This window comes from Haplochromis burtoni, unplaced genomic scaffold (assembly GCF_018398535.1).
Source record: "Haplochromis burtoni strain Fernald_Lab_line unplaced genomic scaffold, NCSU_Asbu1 Contig_71, whole genome shotgun sequence".
Taxonomy (NCBI): Eukaryota; Metazoa; Chordata; class Actinopteri; order Cichliformes; family Cichlidae; genus Haplochromis; species Haplochromis burtoni.
In genome coordinates, this window is record NW_024582432.1 from 1,221,466 (window position 1) to 1,243,008 (window position 21,543).

Sequence of the window (21,543 nt, forward strand, 5' to 3'; positions counted from 1 at the left end):
AGTATCGGCGTGTAAGTTACTGAGTGTGAGTGTATGTAAATATTAGATAAAACGCTGTGTGTGACTGGGTGAATGACACTTAGTAGTAGTAGACTTCAGCAGTAAAACTGAGCCGAAAGTAGCAGTTCATTTACAACATAATAGAACAAAGATTCATGTCATATTTACTGGTTGTGTTGTTTACAGAGAACCTTTACATCATCAACTAACCAGGACAGAAGTTGGGTTTAGAGTCTCCTCACCTTGCCCTTCAGAGCCCCTTCTGGGCCGATCAGGTTGTCAAAGATGTGTTTGGACACGTGGGCGTCCACCGCGGACAGCGGATCATCCAACAGATAGACATCAGCATCACTGTACAGAGCTCGAGCCAGGCTCACCCTCTGTCTCTGACCACCAGACAGATTGATGCCCTGCAGGACAAAAACCAAATAAAAAGGCCGAGGCTGAATTTATATTAGAGTTCCTCGAATCGGAAGCCTGATTACATTAGCAACGCGTATCCAATAAATTCAGGAGAGATCTTTGATGAAAGTCATCAACAAGTGCTGAGAGAAAATTGGAAATAAAACAGATGCAGAAAGAGATTAAAAATTAAAATCAAGGAGACTAAACTCGCTCCCTGTGCTTCTGTACCTTCTCTCCTATCTCAGTCATGTCTCCTCCAGGCAGCACCTGCAAGTCTGGGGTTAAGGCGCACGCTTCCAGGACAGAATTGTATTTCTGCTCATTGTACAGGTTCCCGAACAGGATGTTGTCCCGCAGGGTGGCGTTCTGTATCCAGGCCTGCTGAGGTACATAAGCCACTGACCCCTGAGGATAGAGACAGACAACCAGGTTCTTCTCACTTCCTCAAATAGGAAACCTTTTATTATCAGAATAAACCATGCCACATTTTCTAGAAATGATTCCCACTGCAATAGGACTGATGTGCAAAATAATATACACATATATTCCACTCAAGACTAAGCTTTACAGTACTAAGTTATAACTTCCTTTTTGTCTAACTGGATTTTATATTTTATTACTTATTACTTCCAGAATTGAGCCTAAGTTAAGCTAAGCTAAGAGACTGCTAGCTCTCCTCATTTTTTCCCCAAAATGTCAAACTCTTATGAACGCTGTCTGCAATATTTTAAAGAATGAATGTACCCATATATTAAATACACGTTTATGTTAATAATGGTCTTAAATGTATTATGTAGACTGTTTTTAATTAACAAAAATGTTTAAAAGATGAGAAAATTGAAGCCAAGTCCCATAGACCTGGATTATTTTCAAAGAAAAGCACGGGGCAACCTTGTGGAGAAACCTTTAGGGAGCGGCCCTCAGCTCATTTGCTTTGTAATCTTGGTAAAAAGGTTCCTGAAGACTTTATGGGCTGCAGTATATTCTGTGTCCTTTATCTAAAACAGAGCAACTTGTCAGAGCCACTCCTCGTGCGTGACGTCTGGTTTTAAAGCAGCTGCATAGTGTCGTCACGGTGACCGTCCATTTTCCCACCATTACTGTTACTGAACCACAAAGATCAAAGAGCGTCATTAATTTTAGGCACAATGGCTACAGTCGTTTTTTTCATTCTTCAGTATCTGTGTTGATGTTTACCTGCAACATTTCAGACATAAACTGGAGGTTTATGCAAATATCAACATTCAATAAAATGAAAAACATTTGTAGAAGTTCAGATATTAATGTTCATTATGCCAGCGATATTCGGGAAATTGAAAATGCTTGTTTTGTCTGTTTTGTTTTGTTTATTTGTCACTTGGCAGTAGTAAATAAACGCATCTTTTCAGAGGACAAATATCTAAAAACGAGTTTATTGAGTTTATCAGAGTTTTTTAGTAAGTAAGTTGCGTCAAAAGGAGCAAAAAAATTTGATGACAACTATTTGATGGTTCCATCATTAAACATGAGCCGTTTCATTTTACATCTGGCCAACTGATCCAGTGTTCACACGAAAATATCAAATGGCGAAACTTTACAGGAAGGAAAACTGCAATAACTCGGTCAAAACCACCTGCTGCTTCCCGGTATGTTATTCAAAAAACACTAGGGGAATTCCTACCCGAACAGAAACCTCTCCCTCCACTTTTTCCATGTCACCCAGTAATGCTGAGATCAGGGAAGACTTCCCACAGCCAACATGGCCCACCACAGCCAGCAGGGAGCCCTGGGGCACCATCACGTTAATACTGCAAGCACACAATCAAATATTTTACTAAAACAAATACGGTGAATATAAAAATACGATGTGTGGCTTTCGTAGCATACTTGTGTAGAACAGGAGCGTCGTCTTTGCCCCACGTGAATTTCCCATTGACAACCGTGACTGCAAATTCTGTTGAGCAACAAAATGACACAAGTGAGAAAAAAAATCCAAGTCGTCCAAGAACTGGCCAGGCAGGAGTCACTAGGTGAAAAAGAAAACAGTGAACTTGCACTCAAGCATAATGTAATCTAAATGACTAGACAAAGCAAAGTTTTGACAAGTTAATCCAAGTGTTTAATTTCACCTGTGACTGTGTTGCTCCTGTTTACGGAATCTGGATCCAGCTCATCATGACTCAGGAAATTTTGGACTCGCTTCAATGAGACGCTTGCCTGAGATGTAGAATAAACAGATGCATGCAATGAATTCTGCTAAAGAAAACCCGAAACACGAACACAGCGCAGGAGGTGAAAAAGGTTCCCACCTGTACCAGGCTGCTGATGACTTGGGGAAGCATGTTGAGGGGAAACCTAAGGATGTTAAAAAGCGAGATCGACACGAAGGCCGTCTCCGCATCCAGGATGTTTTTTTCATCCACAGTTACATACACGGCAAATGTTGTCAAGGCAACCTGGAAACACATGGGAAAAGCAGACCACTCAGACATCAAGGTTCATCGGTTTAATGCAGAGAGGAGGCAGAGCCGTGATGCCAGACAGTCAGTGACTCAGCAAGGATCTAAATATCAACAGCACCTTTAAGGCTGAAGTGCTCATTTACCCAACTAATAAAACATGCGTCCACAAAATGTGACCTAAAGAAGATAACAATTGCAGGCATGAGCACATGTGAAAAGAAACGCTGCTCACACACCATATGAAGACTTTTCTCCTTTCTTCTTTGCACAGAACCTTGGCCTCAGGGTAAGGCCATGTGTATATATACACGTGCTTCAGTTCAGTTTCCTGTGGTTTTGTTCGTCCGCTGCAGAAAGACGCCTGCTGAGTGGTGAAAGTCGAAGCACTAGAAGCACTCTGGTTCTTCCAATATTGTCTCAAAAATCCCATTTTTGTTAATATTTTAGCCTTTCGCAATTGGGACACAAACTTTCTGTGGTGGCTCCAAGTGCACCAGAATACTTAGTCACTGTAGGTTTATCCAGAGCTTTTCAGACTGCTTAACAAACTTTGATGGAAGATGTTTAGACTCATCATAAATCATTCGAGTAAATTATGTGTATGTAAATTAAACTGTAAATGCTAAACAAACAAATGGGGTTAGTGTGATCGTATCTGCAAATAATCTTAATCCAAATATTTTCATATCAAGGCCTAAAACCCCCTAACGAGGAGCTTCTTAATAATAATGCCAACATGTGACATTCTTATACAAGTTGGAAATGAAAGTCATGTTAATGTAAAGCAGCTTCCAACCAGTAAAGTTAGTAAAATATGACTTTAAAAACTGACCTAGAAACTGACAAAGCTCTTTGTCAAGGCTTTTACTAACAAACCATAACAGACAAAAAGCAGTGTGAAACCTATAGTGGTGTCATAATAATAAACTGTCAAATTTGAACAAGTTTTCATCCTGTTTAGATTTACTGTGTAGTCAACTTTACTTCATGAGTTTCTTGCAGACATTTGGGGGAAGCCTACCAGGAAAGGCGCACTGGTCCAGGCCATGGTGGACAGTGCTCCGAGGTAGGCCGTCTTGCGTAGCACGATAAGCTCCTTTTGCCGAATGGCCAGGACCTTTTCTTTGAAGGAGCTCTCCCACGCGTACAGCTTGAGGACTTTGATGCCGTTCAGGATCTCGTTCATCAGCTTGATACGAGCATCTTTGTGCTGCATCTGCTCCACCTGACGATGATGGTGAGACCAGCTGTTTTTACTTGTGAATTTTGATACTTAAAACACAAAGGGGACTTATTTTTAAGCAAATCAATTGTGTAAATGTCTCATTCTGTTTGTTTTACACTGTGAAATACCTGATAGGCTCGAGTCTTCATAGCGATAAATGCATTAAAAGGGATCAGCATGATCATAACAGCCACCCCAGCAAGCACAGATGGACCGAGGATCTGTAAAATAAACAAGAGTCAGCAAATGATTAAATTTATGATACAAAATAAAGAAGAAATCTCCTGAGTGTAAATAAAAACGTGGCAGGTCCTGGATAACCACTACCTCCCACGGTCTGGTGAGGAAACTGTAGACTGACTGGATAAAGAACTTGATCCAGTGTGGCTCAGCTTCCCACAGCTCTGACCACGAGACCTTCCAGTCCATTCCCTTCTCCCACTGAGCCCACACCCCTTGCTGTCACAGTCTGTCTCTAGCTGTGCAGGTTTCCTCCACCCCTGTTCAGATTCCTTCCTAAACCAACTGGGTTCTTTCTTCTTCCCAGGTTTTGTTGCATCATGGTATTGGCATGCTGTTGCCAACACCAAAGTCTGCCGCAGCGGCTCTTCTGCCTGGTCAGCTCCTCCTGAGCCCTTCACTTCCTACCTGTCCTCACCTTTGTGGTGGTTGAGGAGGCTCTCTTACCAAACAAACCACAAATTTTTCTGACAGGCTGCTGAATGGAAGTCATAGCTTGGAAGATGATCTCAGTGACCGACAATGGTCAGACAGCTTCCGAATTACAGTAAATTTTAGCTGTTATTCTCATGAGTGCATTAAATAAAGTCCCCTTGGCATAAGGAGAAGACTCAGTGTAACACAAATACAATCTGTGCATGTACCTGCCAGAGGAAATATAGTGCCAGCATAATCTGAAGAGGGGCAGACCACAGCATGTTAAGGAAGGTGGTCAGATCCATGAACCTCTGTGCATCCACAGACATCAGGTTGACTATCTCTCCCACAGTAGATGAACGCTTGGCTGCATTAGTTATCACTAGTGCCTGTAAAAACAAACAAACAAGCAAAACAGAAGATCAGGGAACAAAACTCTTAACACCACAAGAATATTTTCTATGAAGCAATGGATTTCTCCCTTCTAAATTTAAATATGAATGTAATTTGTTTGCAGAACAAAAAAAATCTAATGGGATCGTTTCCTGCATACCTTCCTGTAGATAGCTCCGATGACAGCAGTGCGCACATTCATGCCAGTGACAAAACAGTACTGAAATTGATGGTGGAGTATGAGGGTTTGCAGCAGGGCCGTGAAGAACATAAGGCAGGCCAGCGTGTACCCCCACCAATTAGGAACATCTTTTGCTTTAATGAACAAGATCAGCATCCTGGAAAGATAAAGAAGAGGAATAATTTGATTAAAGCACATGAAGCTGAAATAACCAAATTTTAAACTCCTGTGTAAGCCCTCCATCCTCCATACATGCAGACACACACTGCAAAATGTTAGTGTCATTTAGCGCACTATGATCCAGGTATCCTACAGTTTGGACTGTACAGACATCTGTTCTTTAACAATGGCCTTAAAACACTGGGGAGAACTGCTGACCTTCAACACCTGAAAAAAAAGATAAAAAAAAAAAAAGTCTGGCATTCACAAAAGAGTGTTACTATTAGCAGAGACCTTAGCGGCTTTGTTGACTCATGGTGTGAGTGTGTCAACACACCACTGTTTCCCAGGCCTCTAATTTCTTCTGTGCTCGCCTGTTGAAATCAGACCAAATCAAACATGTTCTTTAATCAGCCGTCCTCTGACACCGTTACGAGGACACAGAAGTCACGAGGCTCACGAGACTTGGAATGTCCTCCGACAATCACCTGAAGCTCCTTTGTTCAAACTGCGCTCATGCTTTTGCCCTCAAGGCGAGTCACGTTCCCCGAAATCTCAGCTAAGCCAAAACTCTAGTCTGTTTTAACTTTTCGTGCATTTTACTTCATTAGTCTTGCAAAGTTTTTAAAGCTACAGACTTATTTGTATCTTTTTGAGTTAGCGACTCAGGACACACGTTATTTAGCGTAGCATGTCACCTTTATAGCTTTACATACTATATATCAGAAACTCACTTATTCCTGACACTCCCTAACTTCCCTAATGTCACATTCCAGAAGGACTGCTATTTCATGCTATAGGGACAAATAACAGAACCTGTTTAACCTGAGATAGATACACTTAATCTGCAGATTATCTGCTCTTTCCATGTGTGATTACAGTATGTAAAGGCAGCTTAAAGGCCAGAGCTAGAATGACAGGTACATCCTGTTGTAACAGTAGATTTTTCATAGTATAGCATAGTATATAAACCAGTAAAGGGCTCAATGGCATGTCAAAGCTGAACATGAGGGACAAAATAGTTGTCTTTAATGTTTAAGTGTGTGGCAACTGCTTCTTCTGGTTAAGGGTTTTGTTATTACTGTGGTTATACTCTTAGAAACCACTTTTACAAGTTTGATTATAAATACAGTGCATCTGAAGAGCGCTCTTTACTTGCTCCACAGTTTGTCCTGTTACAGCCTTATTCCAAAATGAACTAAATTCATTTCTTTACCACAAAATTCTGTACACAATACCCCATGATGAAGGTTCCTAAAATTCTTGCAAATGTGTTAAAAAGAAAGAACAAAACCATGTGTATGTAACATGAACACAAGTATTCACAGCTTTGCTGTTTCCACTGATCTCCTGTCATGTTTCCACAGCTTGATTTGAGTCCATCTGTGGTAAATCCAGTTGATATGAAAAGGCATACTGTCTATATGAGATCCCATAGCTGACAGTGCATATCAGAGCACAGACCAAATCATTTAAGTCTAATGAATTGTCTGTAGACCTCTGAGACAGGATTGTATCGAGTAAAATTTATATAGTGCTTTACTAGTCCCTAAGGACCCCAAAGCGCTTTACATATCCAGTCATCCACCCATTCACACACTGGTGATAGCAGCTACATTGTAGCCACAGCCACCCTGGGGCGCACTGACAGAGGCGAGGCTGCCGGACACTGGCGCCACCGGGCCCTCTGAGTAAGATCTGGGGGAGGGTACAAAGCCTTCTGCAGCACTGAAGGTCCCAATGGGCACAGTGGCCTCCATCAACTATAAAGAAGAAGAACTTTGGAACCACCACCAGGACTGGTAACAGAGCTGGCTGCTCAACCAATCTTAACAACTGGGCAGTTTGGTCAGGGAAGTGACCCAGAGGCCGGTGAGCTCTGACAGAGCTTCAGCATTGGAGAGAGTAGAACCTTTCAGAAGGACAACCAGTTTTTCAGCACTCTTATTATTAGGCCTGTATGTTAGATTGGCCAGTCGGAAGCCACTCCTCAGGAGTCTGACAAAAGACACTTAAAGGATTGTCAGACCATGAGAAGCAAAACTCTTTGGTCTCTTTAGGTAATGTCTGGAGGAAACCAGGCAACGCTCATCACCTGGCCGATACCAATCATTCAGTGAAAGATGGCGGTGGCAGCCTCACAGTTCCTGCTGACCTGGGTGACCTGTCAGGGTCGAGGCAAAGATTAATGCAGACATGTACTGAGACATCCTCGATGATAACCTGCTCCAGAGCACTCCTGACCTCAGACTGGAACAAAGGATTTTCACCCAAACGAACAATGACTCTAAGTACACAGCCAAGATAACAAAGGAATGGCTTTGAGACCACTCTGTGAATGAGTGGCCCAGTCAGTGACTAGCTGGGCACTGATGCGCTCCATCCAACCCGATTCAGCTTGAGAGGTTCTCCAAACAAGAATGAAAGGTGTGCTGAGCTTGTGGCATCATACTCAAAAAGACTTGAGGCTGTCACTGAGGCTACCAAAAGTGCTTCAAGTAGTGAGCAAAGGCTTTTAATCCTTATGTGCATATTTTATGCACTTTTTCCGTTTTTAGTAAATTTAAAAGAATTCCAAGCAAAGTTTTTGCCCACTTTGTCATCATGGGAACTGTGTGTAGAATTTTTAGCAGAGCAATGAATTTATTAAATGTTGAAAAAGACTGTAACATGACAAAATTTGGAACAAGCAACAACAGCATCTCTATGAAAGGAAACATGCTGTACATATAAAATATAAATAGGAATCACTGGATGGCGTTACCACCGACATTCTAATGAATGTTTGGAAGGACTGTAAAGTTTTCCCTTCACTATTTTTTTCCCTCTCTTTCTCAGACGGTATTAACTTCCAAAAATGGCTCAAAATTAGTTTTTCTATTTTACATATAAGGCATCGTATTAAATCCTGAGATCCATTTTTCCATAGAGGAGAGGCTGGAACTTTAACATTAAGTTAGGATTTTACTTGGGCATACTACAAAAATAAATGAAAACGCTGTCTTATCAAAAGATAACTGTCAAATAAAAGGACAGAAAATTTGAAATTAAAATTTCCCCCCACTGTGCCGCAAGTAAGAATGATACATCAGTGTCAGGAGGGAATGTTCAAACACATCAGTCCCACAAAAGACACACGCAGGAAAACTATCTGGGAAGCCATCTCTGATAGCTTATCTACACAGTGATAAGGATTTCTGAGAAAGGCTCCTATCATTGAATTTGCACCCTGGGCTACTAAAGGCATAAAGAGGAAACATATTTACATGAGGAGTTTGCATCCTGAACAAGGCCAGTGTACGCCTTTAAATATAGACAGCTAACATGCTCTGCATAAAGAAGACCGAAATGCAAAAACACAAACGCAGCATGCAAAAATCTGTCCTGGATATGGTATTCCACAACACTGGAACAATAGTTGTTTGTGTGCTGTAGTAAAGAGAGCACGCAATAGTAGAGTAGAATCTTTGTCTTTACTTCAGGAGCTGTGGGTTGACAAAGGTGATGATGTCCTGCAGGAGCTTGTAGCCTGAGCCAATCAGAAAGTAGGGTCCAAAGGCCTTGACGAGGGCGCGAAGGAAGGATGGCTGGTGCGCGACTTTCTTACTGGACAGCAGCACCTCTACTTCCTCTGGGCTGCTTTCGCCTTCTCCTCCTCCTGAGATGTGGTTGGTGGTTGACGGCGGGGGCTTAGCGTACGTAGCCTGGCTAGCCACACTCTCTTCACTGTAGGGGGGAGGATTTGGGTATTTAGGATGGGAATGAAAGAAAAAGAGCAAGAGATTCAATACAATTACATTTTATTTATATAGCACCAAATCATGACCAAATCATCACCTCACGATTTATATTGTAAGGTGAAGATCCTATGATAATACAAAAAAAACCAACAATCAGATGGCTCCTAGAAGCAAGCACTCGGGAGGAAGACTCCCCAGTAACAGGATGAAACCCCTGAACTAGGCAGAAAGAGGCTTTTGCACTGGACCTTCACCAGGACCCAAGCATAGTGATTGAATCATGTGAGGCCAAGATAACATGTTACTCAAGATACAGAGGTGCTTTTTTCTGAATAACATCTGTTGTGAACAGATAATTGGCACAACAATTTGGATCAAAATGTTTGGAAGGAAAAGTCTAACTTAAGTTTCTTTAATGACACATATCCTGACTGTTTAACTACAGCAGCAGAAAGTGGCACTCTCATACTGATAAAGCAGCATGTTATGTGTCTGACTCCCTCTGCCAAATATTTAACATTTGCTAACCCTTTCAGCAGGCTTTCAGGGTCAGCACTGGCTTTCGTTAAAGCCACATGCTAGGCACAGGCACAGTTCAGAAACTAGAAGATGCTACGCTTCACATGAAATCTCATACATTTTTGGCATTGCAGGTCTTATGTTAGAAGATTTTCCATTTGTGTGCTGTGCTCGCAAAATATTTGTCTCCAGATTTTTAAAATATTTCAAAACAATTACTAGTAATAATTTGATATGAGTTTCGAAAAAGTAAATTAAACTGCCAGAGCTCCTGACTATCATTGGATTTAAATAGCTTTACCGTCTGAGGTCCAACCCCAACAACTAAATCTAACTAACTCCATAAGAATGCGTAAATTTTGACACATCAAAAAACTATTCACATTTGTTCCAAAAAAATGACAATTCTGCCTTTTGCCTCCCAAATACAGGGTTATGGTGTGGTTAGGGTTACCACCTATGCTAACGTAAACCTCAGATCATAATACCGGGGCGATCGTGGCTCATAGAGTTAGCAGTTCGTCTTGTAACCGGAAGGTTGCCGGTTCGAGCCCCGGCTCGGACAGTCTCGTTCGTTGTGTCCTTGGGCAAGACACTTCACCTACTGGTGATGGCCAGAGGGGCCGATGGCGCGATATGGCAGCCTCGCTTCTGTCAGTCTGCCCCCTGTGGCTACAACCGTAGCTGCCTCCACCAGTGTGTGAAGGTGAAATTGAATGAATAGTGGTATTGTAAAGCGCTTTGAGGGCCCTGAAAAGCACTGTATAAATGCAATCCATTATTATTAAAGTCAATTGTTCTCTTGGTCAAAGTGACTGCTATTATATCCGTTTGATATTATACAAACTTTTCAAATGCTTTCTTAGCCAATCACTTTCCTTTGATGAAAATACCAAATGCATTTAGGAAAGTGTTCAACAAAAGATACAGGAGGTAATATTATTGACCTTTAGACGTCATCCCAGGTTGCTAGCAAAATTTCTTCAATTTGAAGCAAGTTTAGCTGCAGATTTGATGATGTTTATAAATGAGAAAAATGTTTGCCAGTTTATGGCAAACATTGGAGGAAACGGCTGACTACTCAGTCCTAAATTGCAAAGACACTGTAACCCATTAAAGGATTCAACTTAAATGGAAAGTACAGTGAACTGTTGATACTAAATCCCTGGAAATGTAATAAAAAAAAATCCCAGAAAAGCAGTAAATCACTGTCACGTACTGACTATAATTTACCATAGCTGATGAATCACACTATGAGAGCAACTGCCAATGTTCAGTAGCTAAACTGTTTTAGCTCTAAATTATACCGCATAAACAAATCATACTTCAGATTCCCTCTGCAAACCTGGATCCTTCCAGTGGCGAGCAGCGATGCAAACATCGGAAAGGGAGAAAACAACAACGAAAACTACAGCATTAAGAGTTGTTGTGGCTGTTGGTGGCTGCATTTGCTTAAATGGTATTAATGGCATTATTTGCTCAAAAGAAGCTCAGACAACCTTTGTTCAGCATACTACACAAAGTGTAATACAAGCTTAAAGCACAGGAGTCTGATTACAGCAGTGAAGGGAGACTACAGTTCAGCAAACAACTGTTAACATGAACAGGTTTCCAGGTCACTACTGAAAAGGCCCTAACCAAACTGTTCCCTCTCATTTTACAAGAAGAATGCACAGACAGGAAAACTGCCCAGAAAGAGGAAGCAGCCTGACAGAGGTCGGAGTTCAGCAAAGTTGTCAAGCGTGTTTGCTAAAGCGGTACAACGTGTAGCTGTAATGCTGTTCCCTGCCGGCAGGCAAGGAAAGTAATTTCTCCTGCATGAAGCTGAACAAACTCAAAAGAATAGAATGCAGCATCCTTAATATGAGAAAAGTCATTCACTTTGCAGAGCAGCGGGAGGTGGACTTAATCCTCACAAGCTCTGACAGTAAAAGCCCGAGATATTCCACAAACATACAGGAAACATCAGAGCAGCGTTACTACAAACGAGCTGCTTTCCTTTATAATGTTGCAGTGCATTTCGTATATCCTCTCTAATGCCTGCAGACGCTCTCTGTGCGAGTTGTTGCTGCAGTCTGTGTGCGTGGAGTTTCCCACAACTCTTTAAAGTAGAAACGGTGTGTGGTAGCTTCAGATACTGATACCCTCCTGCTAGGGTTACAAAAGAAACGCGCTAGTAGTTTCACTTGTGCAAAAAGGAATGAACCTACGCCTGCACGCGCACAACCATACACAAAGGGCTCTGCCCTCTACGACAACATCCCTTCCCTTTTCCAGTCTAACAAAGAACTAATAAATCTGCCCTTCCTTTGAAAGCCTGAGCCCGGGGCTACAATCAGCTATGGCTTTTTTTAAATTCACATTATGTGGATCAAAGAAAGCATTTATAGAAATTCAAATTAGTTTATAAATGTGAACTCTTAGGTTTTCACTGACTGCTCAGACAGCAGGAATAAATGACAAACAGGAGAAATGTAAACGGTCTAGAGGAATACATGCACAACAAGAGAAAGGCACACAGCAGAAAAGTCAGCGTGTTGCAGGAAGACAAAGTAAAAAGGCTTTAAAAACACAAAAAGGTGCAATATTAGCCGCTGCATACGTCTGTATGCGCCGGCATCATTGGACTATGTTACATTTAAAAGTTTTGTAAATGTCATTGAGCCACAAAGAGAACTTAAGGCGGACACTGTTCAGCATCCCTTACCCCATCTTCAGCTGGCTCAGAACGTGCTCTCACTGGCGAGTTAGCAGCCAAAAACAACACATTGTCTGTGTCCTTGCTTGGCTTCCAGTAACATTTTGAAATTGCTAAGACCTTATTCTAGCATCAGCCTTCTCCAATCATCAGATCAAGGCCTTTTAACTATTCCCCATTTAGAACAACACTTCCTCAGCTCATCAGGCCGGTTGAATCCCAGTGAAAAGGGGTTTGTACAATTCTGATGAGCTTGAAAGTCAAGTTGGTATGACCACCTTTTTTTTTCTCATGACCCCCAACACCAGCAGCCCCAAACGATGACAGTGCAAAAATTTAAAATATGAATTCATCACTCTATCGGACCCATGGACACTGATTTTCAGCCTAGTTATAAGTCTGCAGCCTTTTTTCACAGCTTATCTTCCTTGAGAGTGACTGAAGATAGTTCTCCAGGTTTAGTCTGAAGCCTGGAGAACTATCGTGTAAGACCGCCTTAAAAGACATCAAAGCCTGTCTTATTTTAAGCAAAACACAAAGAAATGAAGTGTAGCTCAAAGCTTTTAAGTTTAACATACCTTAACTTTGCCTTGGCCTCCTCCTTCTCCCACTCATTAAGGAGCCTGGGCACCATGACTTTGGAGCTATCGCGCTTGTTCAGAGACCACAGGTCTTTGGCCTCCAGGGGCATTTTGTAGCCCTTTACAGCCATACTGGGAAGAGAAGCAGCAACTTAATTCAATCTGTTACATTAAAGCAATTCATTGCTACAAGTGTGACTGAAACAAATGAGACATTATCTAAATGGTTAAAGTGCATGTTTGCCTCTTTTTTCTGTTTAGTTTGCTTTGATTCATTGCCAACATGTAACACTAAAATTCTTTATCCCAGAGCCATCTTACCAATACATGTTGTCCTCAAAAATACTTAATTGAGTTTACTGAATTAGCTAATGATCATTATGTATAACTGGATTGAATTTCACCGGAAACTGGCCTCATGTTTTTTCCCCCCCTCAGAGATGCATATACAGTCTCTCTGCATGTCTATGCAAAAATAACAGATAATAATAATAACAGATAATAATAATAATAATAATAATAATAATAATAATAATAATAATAATAATAATAATAATAATATGATATTGCAGTATTAAATAAGCAAAAGCTACATTATGAACTAAGTAATTATAATCACAGTGCAAACTACCCTCATGTTTTGACACCATGTGATATAGTAAGTAAACAAACTCTTCAGTGACAGGTTTGGCTAAACAGTGATTCATGAAAAATTATCAGGAAACAATATTTGTAGCATGGAGTAACGGTGCCAGCAACATTTCTTTTTTTTCTTCAAAAGGTATTAAACAACTAATAAACTGTACAATGAAGGAGTAAATAACTCTTACATTTAGGTAAAGTTGAGGTCAAGCAATACTAAATAATATAGCCACAGTATGTGTGCATTAAAAAGAGGACTGAAGGGTTGAAGCACTAATATGAATGAAGGAATGTTAGCATGGGTTATGATGACCTTACATTTATTTATTACCATGGCAATTGCAGTCACTATGAGAGATGTGAACAAAGATCACACTTTTATCATTCTGCATGTTTGAACACAGTGAATACTGTGTAAACAGCCACTAACATAATGACATATTATTAATTGTGGATTAGCTAACATAGCATGGAACAAGCTAACAGCAAAAGTAACAGCGATTTCTAAGCTTCTTCATTCAAGCTGCACTAATGGTTTGTTTTTTATGACTGCAAACGTTTTACATTTTACCACCAGCTGTGGTCGAGGTAAGTCGACACTGCTTGTTCAGTTTCACTGCGTTTATGATCACTGCAATAAAAAAGGAGAAAGGAAAGAAGAAACTAGCGCTAATCTAAACAACAACAGTATAAAGCCAAATGACTCTCAGGCTAAGCTAAGTGAGATAAGTCCAAATAAATTAGATTGACTTAAATTATCCTAAAACATTTTTCTTGTTTTAAGAGGGCTAATCCATCTTGAGAAAAAGCCCCAAACTGAAGATTTAACAGACTAGCACGTCCTACTATATTCACAGAACTACAAAAACTGCTTGAAAAATGAATAGCAGGGTCTAAAGATGGTGAAACGAACACCTCAGAGTCTTTAAAGCCCCCAAACTTTTAGTGTATACCACAAACTGTTGGTCTGTGGAGGTTGGTTTGGTGGCAGACAGCAATGTTAGCTTACCTTGTGAACCACCAAAAAGTGATCCTTGAGAGAAAACCTGCTGTAGCTTCAGGGCAAGGATTCTGGGGGAGGGGAAAAGAGGATGAGTGCGCATAATATGAGACCAGGGAGGTTAAATGAGGATAAAGAGGACATACTGAGAAGCCAGTAACAACTGAATTCAATGTGTGACTGTGTGACCTGCTTTAACAAGCACAGAGCTGCCCCGGAGCGTGCTCAGACTTTCAGCTACTCAGAACACTGACTTTATGGTGTGAGCAGGAAAACACAAAAATTATTTATGAGCGGACTGTGACCGATGACTCACAGGGTCAGTGACAACATTGGAGAAGAGAGGAGGTTTCTCGTTGAAGCAGCAGAGAATGAACTCACAGACCACCATGCTGAAGTAGAAGTAGAAAGTGGTGAACCGCAGCTTATCTGTGACTTCGCCCTGTAAAGTATAACAAGAACACACACGCAGACACCAAGACATCAGCGTTTATCAGTTTTTGGGATGAGATGGCTTTTTGGAAAACACACCATGTCCTTGAAGTACCAGTCCACAACAGCAGTCACCTCAAGGAGTGTTTAAATCCTAAGCTAAAGACCCAACAATATTATATAGAAACCTCAACATTCACACGACCCCCTGTGAGAAAGCCTTTGGCGACACTGGAAAGTCCAGTTCCCTTTTAACAAGAAGAAACCTCCAGAGCAACCAGGCTTCAGGGAGGGGCGGCCCTCTGTCATAACCTCCTCTAACAGATGAACAATGTTATTCCTCGACTGCACCTTTCAGGCCTGCAGCTATATCAGAATTCACAGGTGTGTCTGGGTGTTGTCATTGTGTGCAAAAGGTTCTTTGTGACACATGATGATATGAGTTACTGCTTACAGCAATTTTACAGCTTTATGACAAAGTAAATCGAAATTTAAAAAAAGAACCTTCCTTGAATTCTAATTCAAGTCCTATATTTTATGTCTGCTTTGGTGATGAATGTAAAATTCACCCCTGGCAGTCAGGCAGCAGGCAGCCCCACCCATGCAATGCTACGACCATCCAGGAGAAAGGTAAGCATGAGTTGTAAGTGTGTGGGTGTTAGGAACATTCGCATGAATGGATGGAAGCTGACCGCAGGATGTTCGTATGTAAACACCTTTTGACATATGAATGGAGGTAGAACCGTTGGATCTGTATGTGTGTACAATAGTACAATACTACCGGCAGCTAAAATAAGCATTGTCACAGTGAGCACAGCAGTGTGCTGAGGTTAGGATTTGGTTCAAAGGCTAAACAACCCTACAAGGTAATAGAATGGCTTTTCCATTCACTAAACATCCACACAGAGGAGAAAGTATCACAAAAGCCAAAAGTCTGCAAAAATCAGGCAACCCCTTTTTTGCCACTATTCAATTCAATTTTATTTATACAGCACCAAATCATAACAACAGTCCCCTCAAGGCGCTTTATATTGTAAGGTAGACCCTACAATAATACATGAGAAAAACCCAACAATCATATGACCCCCTATGAGCAAGCACTTTGGCGACAGTGGGAAGGAAAAACTCCCTTTCAACAGGAAGAAACCTCCATCTAACCAGGCTCAGGGAGGGGCGGGGCCATCTGCCGCAACTGGTTGGGGAGAGATGGTCTGCCATGAACTGACACAACAGATGTGAATCTGAAGATCTCAAACGCATGAATGTTGTCTGGTGCAGTGAATTTGTATTTACCATTCAGAAAGCACGCTACGTTGCAGCTATCAGGAGAGATCAACGCTGGCACCAAGAAACAGATGAGACAGAACCTTGTTGAGGGTCACGGGGGGACACATTTAGCCATAAATCTGATTATCCTCCACATGTAAAAATGTGAATATGAAGCCATGTAAACACGCTAATTGGGGTAAGCCTTACTCTGATTATTGACTATAATCCCATCATTACGTGCACGTTAACACAGCTTTTGACCTTTTTATAACAGAAAACAAGTATATCACTTAAAGATTTTATACAAGATTAACATTCTCCACATGACAGTCATTCCATTCTCTGTTCTCCACAATAATATTAACTCGTGGAAAAAAGAATTACTTGTGCATACATATATCAGACATCAAAGCCTTTCATATCCAACACTGAGGCTGGTCATCTTTTTGAGTATTAAACGACCCCAGCCACAAACAGAAACATCTGCTGTAGAGCAGCTAAATCGTCCACTATTCTCACTAGGCAGTACCAAGTGTATGGTATCTGATTATAAATAGTAAGAATGGACCAAACCAGTAAAGACAAAGATTAAAAATGCTGCAATGCAATGCACAGTCTAGTTTTTATTAGGAGCAGTTTTGTTCCGTATTCATAACGCCATGATTATGAACAAATATTGATTTTTGCTGCTTTAAATAACACTAAATACACTCAGGTCTAAAATCTTGCATTATTCAATAAACTGCACCATTCCTCATCATGTGCACAACTTGCAATCAACTTTGACATGAATCTTTATTGTGTAAAAACAGCAGTTTTCAGCCTTTGTAGTACAACAGTTTAATGGGTCACTAATCAATTTCCCTTCTCATGGACGGGAAGCTTATCTGGGAGTCATGCAAGTCCTGCAGATTAGAGCCTTGCAATTGTTAAAACCAGAATTCGCAGAACTACTGGGTCAGCAGCGCTTACAAACAACTGTTCTGCATCAGTCTCCACCGCAGCTCCATACTCCCTGCAGGGTTTGTTTGCTGTGAGCTGCAGCTCCGCTGGTGAGCGGTGCACACTGAAGGTAAGATAAGTACACTGGGAACAACAGGCCTACTATTCCCTTTTTGCTTAGTGGTGCCCTGATCTAACCCCTGCCAGAGCATCCACCCACTGTAAACTCCAAAACAACTCTTAAGACAACAAGACTGGGGGAAGGAGATTCAGACGGGTGAAAAAAGGGCACCAGGCAGAGAAGATGATGGCAGATAAGTAAAAGGTATTTGAGGGCAACGGCATGTTCTCACCTGGCTGGAAGCCTGTAGGATCTTGGAGCGGAAAGGCACGGTGGCACACAGCAAACACAGCAACCAAAAGATGAAGAGGACCCCCGAGGACTGGACCCCGCGTAACCTCTCAAACTGGATCAGAAATGTGGCCAACAGCTGAGAGGGAAGGAAGGGGTGGGGGTGACACACAGAGAGAGGAAAAAGGATTGGGAAGGGGTGAGGGGCAGAGGGAGAGACGGTATTAGATTAGCCATGACAGAATAACTGAGGGCATGTGAGGTAAACCACACACAAACTGGGTCAGTGTTTCAACTTTGGGTTAGATATGCTCCTCGTGGAACCGCAGCACTCAGGGCAGTTTACTTCAGGAGGACCGCTTCACTGTTTTCCTATCTGGCTTTTCAGTCAGCTTCTGCTACATTATTTCTGGTGATGGAGAGGTAAAGACAGACTTTTTAAAAAGACAGTGAGATCAAACTCGTGCTAATTACCAATTTAAGGACCGTCTTTAAATTAAGAGTGAAAGCGTAACTTGCTTTTCATCCTCTGTTATAGACTTTTTCAGAGGTGGATCCTTATATCAAACATGCTCAAAATTTAAAATAATAACATCAGAGCTCCACCTACCTACTGTTCAAATCTTCTGTTTTCAAGGGGCAGCCAATCAGAAGAGAGTTGGCTTACAGGGAGAAAAACTAACACAGCTGATTTCAGACAGATGATGAACTCAGAGGCTGCACCAAGTCCCAGTGTAACGTAAATAAGTATTTAAGCTATTAATGAGCAAATGAACTCTGATAGAATCCAATAAGCTGCATGCTCCTTTGAGGATGTCCTCATTCAGGACATTCGGTACACTTACTCATTCTTGTTATCCTACTTTCTAGTCCACCTACAGGAGTTATGCACAGCCGGTGTCTTTTTAGTGCAGTGGCTACACAGACAGTGAATTGGAAAGTGCATCTGCATCCATACATCTTCTCATTCACCCTTTGATAATGAAATTTTGGATCCTAGTAGACTATTGCACATTTCCAGATGTAAAAAGCATGTTAGGACTGCAATGCTGTCCATACACACAGCCTTTTCTTTTTTTAGCCGATGTGACTCACCTGTGTTTAGCAAGTAATCGTTTCCTTTTTCCTGTCTAAACTTAGTCTGTCAAGCAAATATTTATCACAGGATAAAAAAAGGCACAAAGGTCATAAAGACTCATGAACATCTACACCAAAAAACGTGCTAAAGTTTCAGAGGATGAGCAAAGTCATTATTAAAATGTTCTGCAGCAGTCGATTTCTTTTGTAAGGATTTTTCTGCCTTTATTAAATTCTTTCACCTCAAATCAACAAGGCCAGCTCTTTAAACCTCACAGCTACATTATTTTCACCATTCAGGATTTTTTCCTTTTTAAAGTGCAGACTGAAAACCTCAATGTCTTTGACTGAAAAGATTCTCTCATCTTTTCAGTCCACTTTTTTTCTTTTTCATTTCCTGCTGCTGCGTGACGTTTTTCATTTCAGTGCTTCCTGTCTAATTTTACTTTGGGCAATCATTGCAGTGTGCATGTCCGACTTTTAGTGGTTCTAAAGGATTTCATCACCTTTTCCACCAGAAAACTTTCTCTAAACAGTAAATTTATGCCAACAATAACAACTGAAGTGATGGAACATTCCACTGCTGTGGAGGGGGAGACGAAATACAATTTTCCTGTCTAAGAGGAACCTGGAAAAAAATACAGTATCATTATTTACACAGTATCTGGCCTCAGGTCTGTAGCACTGGCCTGGTTAATGGATTTGTTTGGAGAAAGGAAAAAAAAAGAGTGCATATGACTTTTCTCTTTTTACTGCCTTAAGAAACAGAAACTGTTTCAGATTTGTTTTTACGTCCTGGAAAAAAAACTGTTTTGATTTGGAATAAGACATGCGACATTTGAAATTGCAACAACTTCACGATGGTGTAAACTGTTTATCACAAGACTGCCAGCTGTATCCAGTGTGACAAGGACATTTCTGCACATGTGCAGAAATGCGCCAGAGTACCTTCACTTCTGCATCTTGGTTTATTTGGTCCAATCTTAGATAACTGCATCTGAGCACTTATCACACTGATAGATGCATTTTGTTTTTAACAGTTTGGGATTTAAAGATGTAACATCAACAGTCTAACAGATCATTCATTTACTGGACATTAACAACATTAAACCACATGGGAAAATGTATATTGCCTGAACAATATATATGTTTGACCTTTCATAAACAACAAAATTTATCTTTTAATCAAGCACATGAGTTAGTAAACTAATCAGGTATTGAAAACCCAACTCAATGCCCGCTCCTCCAGTCTGTCTTGATCTGTGGCTCAAATGAAAGCACTACTGGGATACTGATTAGCTCCAAATGAGCTAAAAATTGCACCAAAAACTGCATTTCTTAAAATCGCCTGCAGAGCCTCGCTCAGTCCCATGGACTCCTGTGTTAAAACACCCAACTTTAAAACATTACAACACTAGAAAGCATGTTTTGACCAACCTGCTAATTTCCCTTACTTAACAACTATTTTGGCATCATTGTCTTTTTTTTGTATAAGTCACCCATTCATTTGTCAAGGCTTACACAGTTAGGAGTTGTTTTATCTGCAAGTCTGCCAAGTTAGGCAGCTGTAGCTGGTAAGGCTCTTAGAGAGGTTTTAAACGTGTCCGTGGTGTTGATGGTTTTTGGAGCATTTTATTGGCATTATCTGACAAATAGAAAAGGCCACCAACAAAGTTACTGCTGCAGTTAGTGAGTGAAATTCTAGCATGTTATCTAGCACGTCTGACATGATGGCAAAGAGGCTTCAGTGTGGAGTCTAGGATTCATTTCATGGTCTCACGGGCACTGTGCATATCTTTTATCAATATTTTGTGTATTTTTTTGGGTGAATTGTATCAGTTCAGAGAATTTCCATTTGAAGCTGACTGTTTTAATGGCATTTTTACGGCCATCTCTATTCTCTTCTGGTGTGTTGACTTAGGGTAAGATCTAAAACCTGCAGTACACCGGCCCTCAAGGCCTGGAGTTGGACACCCCTCTTCTATTGTGTCTATAGTGTCCATGACTGCAAGTTGAAAAAAGCTGAACCATCAGAAAGTCTAAAGTTTTGCTGCCAAACCCTGTACATTTATGAGTGTGGAATGATGCAACTACAGGGATTTCAAATCAAAGTAGCATATATGAGTGTGAGAAACACTTTTCTCTTGCATAGTTTCATTTGGTTTTCTTTTTGTTGTTTTACAAAAAAGAGGGAAGTCTTTACTGTGGCATTATGTCTTAAATGTATCAATCGGAGAAACATTTGTGCGTTTGTGACCCGTGTCTTTGAAGTACAGCGATACAGGAATGTTTTCCCCACTTCTTGTTACTTCAGGAAATCAAACAATAAATAGCTGAAATACTGAGCCTTTGGATTTCCTGACAAAGACCAAATAATTTAGCTTTGGCCCACGGACAGACATAAGCAGGAAATGGACACAGAATTACACAGTGATTGCTACGTTTTCCTCTTTTGTTTTATTATTCTAGACCATAACTGCACTTAAGATGATTAAAAAAAAAGTTTGAGGCCTCCCGCTCCTTAAGCTCTGAGTCACATTGTTTGTCTATACAGGCTCCTCCACATCTCTGTGGACGTTTCTGTTTACACAAAACTCACTTATTTTGTTGTGCTTCATAGCCGAGTTACACTTGCTTAGAAGAAGCTAAGAGAAAGGATTTCAGCCTTTCACCCACACGCAGTATTTGAGTGTGTGCATGTGAACATGAACAAAGATTCGGATCACACATTAACTGGCCACAGCTGGTTATGGATGTGTAATGTCAGCTTCGATTTTCTGTTACAGTCATGTAAAAACACCTCTGGAGCACTGAAGGCAAGCTAACTGCC

At 41.0% G+C, this 21,543-nt stretch overlaps 1 protein-coding gene across 6 annotated transcripts in view; it reads right to left on the reverse strand.

Annotated features, from left to right (window-relative positions):
• Positions 1-21,543, reverse strand: part of abcc3 (ATP-binding cassette, sub-family C (CFTR/MRP), member 3) — a 54,392-nt gene that overhangs the window by 15,284 nt on the left and 17,565 nt on the right. For all 6 annotated transcript variants that reach the window (XR_006054499.1, XM_005923784.3, XM_005923785.3 and 3 more), the window contains exons 4-18: positions 17,638-17,775; positions 14,958-15,083; positions 14,651-14,712; positions 12,997-13,131; positions 8,939-9,187; positions 5,282-5,459; positions 4,956-5,117; positions 4,200-4,292; positions 3,868-4,071; positions 2,694-2,840; positions 2,514-2,601; positions 2,272-2,338; positions 2,066-2,192; positions 634-810; positions 243-410 (exon numbers count right to left, since the gene is read on the reverse strand). Coding sequence is in view for 5 of the 6 variants with exons in the window: in XM_005923784.3 (XP_005923846.1) it covers positions 243-410; positions 634-810; positions 2,066-2,192; positions 2,272-2,338; positions 2,514-2,601; positions 2,694-2,840; positions 3,868-4,071; positions 4,200-4,292; positions 4,956-5,117; positions 5,282-5,459; positions 8,939-9,187; positions 12,997-13,131; positions 14,651-14,712; positions 14,958-15,083; positions 17,638-17,775 (2,121 nt within the window). In the remaining variant the exon portion in view is untranslated. The remainder of the gene's footprint in view (positions 1-242; positions 411-633; positions 811-2,065; positions 2,193-2,271; positions 2,339-2,513; positions 2,602-2,693; positions 2,841-3,867; positions 4,072-4,199; positions 4,293-4,955; positions 5,118-5,281; positions 5,460-8,938; positions 9,188-12,996; positions 13,132-14,650; positions 14,713-14,957; positions 15,084-17,637; positions 17,776-21,543) is intronic.